Source organism: Phytophthora infestans, genomic scaffold (genome assembly GCF_000142945.1).
Source record: "Phytophthora infestans T30-4 supercont1.29 genomic scaffold, whole genome shotgun sequence".
Lineage (NCBI taxonomy): Eukaryota > Oomycota > Peronosporomycetes > Peronosporales > Peronosporaceae > Phytophthora > Phytophthora infestans.
The window spans coordinates 1,357,498-1,365,586 of NW_003303730.1; the positions used below are offsets into that span (position 1 = coordinate 1,357,498).

The following is an 8,089-nucleotide window of genomic DNA, read 5'->3' on the forward strand; positions in this document are numbered from 1 at the left end:
GTGGATTAAACCTTTTTAGTTAAAGTGTTTGTGTCGTTCCAATTGCGTTGTGTGGGCAGGTCGCGATCCAGTTAAGAACGACAGGATCGCAACCCCAGGTATCGCTCACGATCCGACAGGTCACGATCCCGGTTAGGATCGGCCCATAGTTGGTCTGGAGCGCTATCGTGCTTACAGTACTACTGTACTGTATTACTGAAGTCAAAGCCACCCCCCTCTGAAATAATATTTTGAGAATTTAATTTTTACTGTGAACCACATAATGTTGCGTTTTGGCGCGAACTTTGCCCGCGCATTCATTTCGCAAGACGCTCCGTGCACGTCGCATCGTCGCTGCTCCTCACCAACACACGCCTGTTCATCGGGCTGGCAGTTATAATAGTCTCTATCCACCACGTCCTGTGTGCAGCTTTCAGCCTTAACAAACGTCCACGCACCGCTACAGCTTGAGAAATCGTGCTGGCAATGAGCACATCCAAATCGTCCGGCAATGGCGTCACCGCCCTCATCGCGGCCTCCACGCCGGCCAAAAGCAGTAGCACAGCCGACAGCAAGAAGAAGACGTTCGCTTCCCCTTCCTTCCTATCACCAGAACCGGCGCAGAAGCCCCACAGCAAGCTCACGTTGAGCGGTCAGCCGACACGCAAGATCAAGCCCCTCAAGCGCGTGCAGGGGCTCTCTACGCCGTCCTCACAGCTTAAGGCGCAGGACATGAAGAGCAGGAAGTTCGGTCTTAAGGCTAAGCACAAGAAGAGCCTTCATAAGGCTGTACGTGTGCTTGAGGACATCTCCAACCGCAGAAACACCGACAAACCGTCGTCCGGGCTGTCCACGACCGTCAGTCTTGATCCTACCAGGAAATTGGAGTTCCCCACTCCAGTCAAGCACAGCAGCGACAAGAAGAAGACGCGCGAAGAGCCTGTAGAGAGCAGTAGCTCCTCGTCCAGCTCGGAAGAAGAAGATGAAGGGTACTCCAGTGACGAGGCCGAGGTTACCTTCGATGCCGCCACGATCGGCAACATGCGAGTCGTACGAGAGTCTCTATCGCAAAGCCCCGCCCTGTCCACAACCAGCAGCGCGTCCATGCCGCCTGTGGGTCTCGAGTATCAGTTCTCCGTCTCCTCGACCGTCTCGTCCGTCGCGGTGGCTCCGAACGGCAAGTTCCTGGTCGTAGGCTTCTACAATGGGATGGTGTATCTCTACCCTCTCACTAAGGACTCTCTCGTCTTCCGTCGTGGCGTCCTATTGGACCAAATCATGCCGCGAGGCATGTACACGCAGATCATGGTGACTGTAGCTATCCCAGAGGACGGGAAATTCATCTTCGCCGGCGTCTACCGCGGCTCCACCGAGATCCGCGCGTTCGAAGTGGACAGCATCGCTCTCCCGTCGTCCACAGACGTGCAGCAGGCGCACAAGACGCAGGTTTTGACCGCAGACGACAGTGGAGACGAAGACGCCGCCAACGCCTTTGGGCAGCCGTCCGCCAAGGCCGTTTCTCACACGTACTCGGACGCCAAACTCAAGGGCTTTGCTGCAGCCAAGAGTTTGTACCACAAAGGCAGCCAGAAGACGGAATACCGGTTACTCTGCGGTATCGGGATCAAGAACGTGCACATGTGGCGCTTCCACCAGACGAGTGACTTACAGTGGCGCTGGGAGTGCGTGTTCGACAAGCAGACGAACGGCATCTCGCTGGAGTTCATCTCATTCCACCCCACCGTTCGTGACCAGTTTCTGTCCAAGTCGGAGCACCAGAACGTGCGCATCTGGCACCTGGAGGAAGACTTTGACGCGGCACACAACTCGGTGACGGTCCGTAAGAAATCGCACACTGACGTCAAGCAGACGGTCGATACGGTGGCGGTGTATGGAGACTACGCGTACGGAGGCAGCGAATCCCTCGCGGTGATCGATCTCCAGTCGGCTAGTCGCATGGATCTGGGCCTGCCGCTGTCTGTTAAGGAGCAACGCGCGCACCGTGAAGCTCAACTGACGTCCAGACACGCGAACTCGCTACGTGCGTGGAACCCGCGCGGGAGTCGGCGACGCACGGAAGACACGCAGCGCCACATGCGGACGGTGAGTAAAGTCGCGGGACAGGATAAGGCACCCTTTACGGTGGGCATGTGCAGCGACGGCAGTGTGTTCTTGCATCAGCCCAAGCAGGAGACCGGCATGGCTACACCTCTGGATTATATTGAAGGCTACGAGCAGTTCTTCGTGGACCCGTCGCTGGACTTCCAGGCGCAGTTCTCGGACCTCACGCGAGTCAACACGAGCGGCTTATTGGCGGTGCTTCCTCTTCCGGACAAGGAAAAGTGGATGGTCGTGGCAGCGAATCAGGACCAGCTTCTCGTACGCAGCTTGGACTCGTTCTTACACCGTAATATGCAGGATAAGGAGCACTCACAGGTTAAGAGCGATTTACGGAGTATCGTGCGGGATCTCGGAGGCGTCAGCAGCTCGGATAGTGACAGCGACTCGGACGATGATAGGCAGCAACTGAAGAAGCGCAGTCGTCCAGAGACGACCACGAAGCTCCAGGAAACGGGACGCAAGGCTAAGCGGAGTCGACAGGATAGCGACAAGATGTCAGACAAGCGAAACACGACGCAGAAGAAGACGAAAGCGAAGCAGGTGGACGATCAGGACAAGGCTGGGGACAGCGTCACGACTCCGAAGCGCAGCAAGACGTCGACCAGCTCCGCGTCTCCGGTGGTATCCATCTCGTCGTCCTCCGGCTCGTCGAACCCGAACACCCCTGAACAGCTCAAGCTGTCTAGAGTGGAGCGACAGCTACTGGCGTTGAAGGAACTGCAGTGGACTCCCCCTCGGACGGACAACCAGGAAGAAGTCGCAGATGCAGCGGCGTTGCTGACGCAGCTCAGTTCCAGCAGCAACGCGGCTAAGAAGGGCGGGAAGAAGACTCACCGCATGAAAGCGCAAGCGTTGTTCGCCGACATGGACAGCGCCGGAGACGCAGAGGTGGCGACGGAGCAGAAGGCGGCGACACCGAAGCCTGCAGCTATCAAGCGCGGCCGAAAGACGTCGCCTCGTGTCGAGGAAGAGACTGTTGCTCAAGAGCCAGAGAAAGAGACACATGCTGAGCCCAAGACCACTGAGGAAGAGGCCGCGCTAGACGAGGAGCTGGAGCAGCTGGAGCAGTACGAGCCAGAGTTCGTGTCCGTGCCTTTCCTGAGTGACGAGGGCTCGCTCTTGGCTGCGACCATGTACCAGTACACGTCGACTACGGCCACCACTGCCGACGCCGACGACGCTAAAGCTGACTGCGCTGCTGCGACTATCGAACAGGTTAACCTGCTTCTGCAGTTTTCGCACCAGAACGAGCGCCTCAAGATGAACTTCCTGGCCGAGCGCGAACGCATCTACAAGCATCCGGACTGCAGCTGCGCGTCGCACGCCAAGAAATCCTCGAGCGCTGCTTCGGGCGTCAACTGGCGTCGGAACGTGGCGCACGACTATCTCAAGCGCAAACAGCTTAAGCGACGACATAAAAAGCAGCTGGCGGCCAAGCTGCAGCAACTCCACGCCAGTTACGCAGCGCAGATCCAGGAGCTGTACGCGATGCAGCAGATGCAGGCCAACGCCCTCCGTGCGCGTCAACAGTTCCAGCACCTGCACACGCAGCTCCGCCACAACACGCCGTCGTCCCCGTCCACCGTCGCGTCCCCCATTAAACACTCAGCCATGCCCGACCATCTCTCCAGTGCTGTCTTTCCTTATCCTGATCTCTTATCCTGAGTGCACTAAATAGTGATAAAACACTCTTTTTGATGTCATGTACATGTAGTACATGTATTACAGCAAGCAGTCGCGGCATGTTATCCTGCGTCATACAGCTTAAAGTGAACTTTATACATGTATCTCAGGCCTCCATCCGTTTCCGGCACCGCCGACACATCAGGTTCGGCCGTGCGTCACAGCATGGCTTATACTCAGGTTAAGTGGACATTATGCGCCGAGACCATCATCGTCTGTCCCTTTGCTTATGCCTCCACCGCCGTTGAGACCAGGTCCTCCCTCACTTTCGAATTTGCCCGCTCCCGCCCACCATGACTCACAGCCAGATCACTCCTATGGCGCCTACCGACGACGTGACCGTTGTGGTCTTCCCCTCCAAGGACGACAGCTCGGACAAGACGGAGCTCGTGGTCCAGCGCCCGAGCCGCAAGTACAAACTCTTCCTGGCCGCCCTGTACACGTTGGCGTCGTCCGGGTTCCTCTACGGCTGCGTGGCTTTTGTCACATTCTTCGGAGACTTGTTCACGTTCCTACTGGTTCTTACTCGCCAGTGACGAGAATCCCGTCAATGAGAGCGTCACCAGAATTTTTTGAGGGCATGCAACAACACTAAACTATCGCCGGCCATGCCAAAACCTCCCGTACTTAACGTATTTAAACATGTAACATTTGATCCTTTCCAACGCAACTCCCTGTCTGTTCTTGCTAACAACTTCTTCGGACTTGCTGTCCTGTAGTTTGAGCCGAAAAAGGGAAACTTGCGCATGGCAACTTCGCCGTAGACACGCGTCAAGTGTACTCACCGCTGCAGCCCTCCTTGAGCCGGGCATCGTCCTAGTCTCAGCCATGGTGAGCAACACGTTTCCAGTGACCAACACGAGTCGAGTAATCCATTCGCTATTGCTGGGTGGGTGGTATATGACATATTCTTCTCTCAACATTGTTGAGTGAAGTGCCCACACACTGTACACTACTACGGTACGAAGCCGAGGAGGGCCAGCGACGCCCTGTTAATAACTAACAGTGTGCCATCGCACTCGAGGCACAATCGAACCCTGCCATCGTCTTCGATCTCTCTTGAAACGCCCACGCTGTCGCAGATGATCGTTGTCAGCTTCCACGTTTTTTTAGAACTCGCTGCGGATACGGCCGTGAAACCCTGGCTGCGGAAAACGCGATGGTGTCGGCGGACGACAACCAACTACAGCTCTCCAGAAAAGTAATTACCACAAAAGTGGCGCAGAGTTATCGGGGAAGCGTCTTCAATATATGGATATCCTTTCGAATCAAATGTGAGGATAGCTCACGCTAGACTGCAGCCCCTCACTCTCACCATAAAAGGCAAGCAGCTCATGGTACATCTCGTCAAATGGAGGCTATCGTGTGTCACCTTACGCGTAAAGCTGTTGAAAGAGCCCCATCAACTTTTGAATCAATTTGAATCTCCTGATGATGGCGTCGGCATCAGTGCCGTTTATGCTCGGTCGTTATGGTGGACATCATAAAGGTCAAGCCAGATCAGAGTCGTTGCCCACTTTTAATTTAGCCAACTTCAGCCCACCCGGTCAAGAAACCTCATCATTCTTCAACTACAATGGCAATTCAAGTGATGCCTCTGCCTCCTCCGAACGATGTCACGGTGATTATCGACGACGGGGAGAGCTCGAAAGATCAGGGGCCAGCAAAGACGCATACACTCCAGCAAAGTCTTCTCTTGGGGATTCTCTTCACGATCATGTTCATTGGGGCTCTCTACTTGTTTGTATCCGCGATTGAGCTCATCAACGACGGATTCATCTGTCTCTTGGAAGTGGCGAAACGACAGCATCGAATTTCGTTAACGTAAAACCAACGCTTGTTTTCCAATGCAACCCATCAAATAAAGTAAGGGAATACTGTCAAGTCGATTGCTCATCCATATTTATCTATTACGATAACAAACCCCTTTAAGTTTTATCACCGCGTTACTTCCTTCTACAGTGATACTGTATCTTGCTAAATTAGCTTTTTTCTGGACTGATGCTAAGATTTTATGAACTGGATCTAGTAACTGTAAAAATTATTCTAGATAAAGGAGTTTTGTTATATTGTCCTTTGCCACGAAAAAGAATGATGGTCAGCTCGGTGCTGGACTTCATCTGTGACTGTTTCCAGTGTTAGCAAGTGATTGAATTTTGGATTTTAGTGGATTAACAAAAACCATGATTCAACCTGGCCCAAGAACCAGTAGTCACCAGAAAACCGGGCCCATGGCTGGTTTTATCAGGTTGGCTTATATGACAAAATACCACAATTTGCCTACGAGCCAGACCGTGACCAGCTCTCCGGTCTTGACAACGTCTTTTGCCTCACGCCGCTCCACGAAATGAATCGATGCTTGGTTTGAAGGCTAGGTTTGACGCGGAGAACGCTTCATGATGGCTACCTTTCAGACAAAATCCCGAAATTAACCCACATGTGTGTGCGAGCGATAAGTGCTCCAAGCTCATCAACTTAGAGATCGACTGGGGGAAGGCGCAGCAAGCGCATCTTGATTCAAAGCATGGTGGTGTAGCGGGGTCGGTAAAATCTGTGAGATTGCTAATCCCACCAATGTCCAGATACCGATCAACGAAGGGGGACCTCCGATGATCCGTGATCTGCTGAACTTCCTCACCTAGTGGATCCGACGGTTGGAAAGGTTCTGCCCTTTCAGGGACTGATGAAGCGTCCAAGTGGTGAAGCTTAATGGTTTTGGCAAGAGGGTAAAGTAGTAGTGGCAGATCTTCAATTCTACGACCAATGTTACATCCAGGTCACGAGCGAGTTACCCAAGCTTATTGGATCTGACGACCTAGGTCTGCGATCTGACGTTTGAGCTGTGTTTTCTATCCTCAAGTTCCTTTGCGTCGTACTTGCCGCTTCCTATAGTAGAATCTTCAGTCTAGAGAACCGTAGAGGAGTTACCGACCAAGTAGTATATCCGTGAGTATGACGCGCAGGTGTGATGTAGCGGGATCAGTAAAATCTGCGAGATTGCCGGATCCAACTTACCAACTGCGCCCAGACACCGACTAACGGAGGGGGTCCCCCGATGATCCGTGTTCTGCTGAACTTTCCTCACCTTGTGTACCCGTCGGTAGGGCGAGATCTGCTCTCTCGGTAACTTCCGAAGAGTTCAAGTGGTGAAGCTTGAGTGTCTTGGCGAGACGTGGGGATGGGGTGGAGCAGCAGTGGAAAATCTTCACTCTGCGTCCGTGGATGGTTCCGTATCCTAAGCGAATATTCGAGCTTATGAATCCGGGGCCTAAATCGTGGATCTGGCCGTAGGGTTGCCTTGCGGGTGTGTTCCCTTGCCTTTGTAGCTCCTTTGTGTCGTACTTGCCGCCTCCTGTGACGGGATCTTGAGAGTTGATAGCCTCTAGGGTATGACCGACCAAGTAGTAAATTCGGTTAACCCGTCGGATCTGCACGTGTATGGGAAAGCTCACTAGGTTGTAGGAACTGGCCAATGTATTATCCAGTTATCACTACCAACACTAGATTCGCAATTCCCAACCTTCTCCGAGCTCGCACGGCCAATGTAGCTCCGGTTCTTGAGGGCAGGAAGGCACTTGCGTGTTATGGTGCAAATGAGGTTCTGTATTGATACTTAAGCCTATACCTGCCTGGATTTCTACCTTCTATGTCTTTCACTCGTTAAATCCCTTACCAGGCTCGGCTGCATGTCCCTTCTTCCCTTGACCCATCATCCCAGCTGTATTATCTTCAGATCCACCGGATTCATGGCGTAATCATTATAGTCACCCTATTATGGGTACACTCATCCGGATCCAGGTCGCTTGGATCCAATTCACTGTGAATGTACACTCGTCGTGGATCTGAGCTCTACAATCGTCCAACATCATCTCGCAACCGTTTGTACTCTCCATTGTCTCACGAAAGCTCGAGATCCACTGCATCCATCATCCCTATACCCTGGATCCAGGTCCCTCTTTGCGGGATCCTCCCTCCTTGGATCCGAACTCGGAAGTATGGGATCCGGGGTACCTCGCGGTGGATCCTGACTTCTTGTTAGCCGTGGCTACTAGATCCACCTTCGGATGGCACCTACCCCCATTCCTTCATAGGATCTACACTCGATCCACTGGTACATAGTATATCCCATATCCACCTAAGTGAATCCAGGTAAGGGTGGATCCGAGATAAGTCTTGGTGGATCTTGCCTTCCCGTACATCACTCATACCAGATCAATCGTCATTTCGTACGGTGTGTTGCTCGTCATGGCTAATCCACCACAGGCAACTTGCATCCGTGCTAGACAACCCAAATCCTCTCTAATCA

General features: G+C 53.2%; 2 protein-coding genes across 2 annotated transcripts; both read left to right on the plus strand.

The window, feature by feature from the left end:
- Positions 1 to 465: 465 nt before the first annotated feature.
- Positions 466 to 3,827, plus strand: PITG_13609 (uncharacterized protein; the record flags this gene model as incomplete). Its single annotated transcript, XM_002899760.1, has 2 exons — positions 466 to 2,457; positions 2,686 to 3,827. 2 exons carry the CDS (start codon positions 466 to 468, stop codon positions 3,763 to 3,765), a joined length of 3,072 nt encoding a protein of 1,023 aa, XP_002899806.1.
- Positions 3,828 to 4,100: 273 nt separating this feature from the next.
- Positions 4,101 to 4,319, plus strand: PITG_13610 (uncharacterized protein; the record flags this gene model as incomplete). Its single annotated transcript, XM_002899761.1, has 1 exon — positions 4,101 to 4,319. One exon carries the CDS (start codon positions 4,101 to 4,103, stop codon positions 4,317 to 4,319), a length of 219 nt encoding a protein of 72 aa, XP_002899807.1.
- Between the last annotated feature and the right edge of the window lie 3,770 nt (positions 4,320 to 8,089).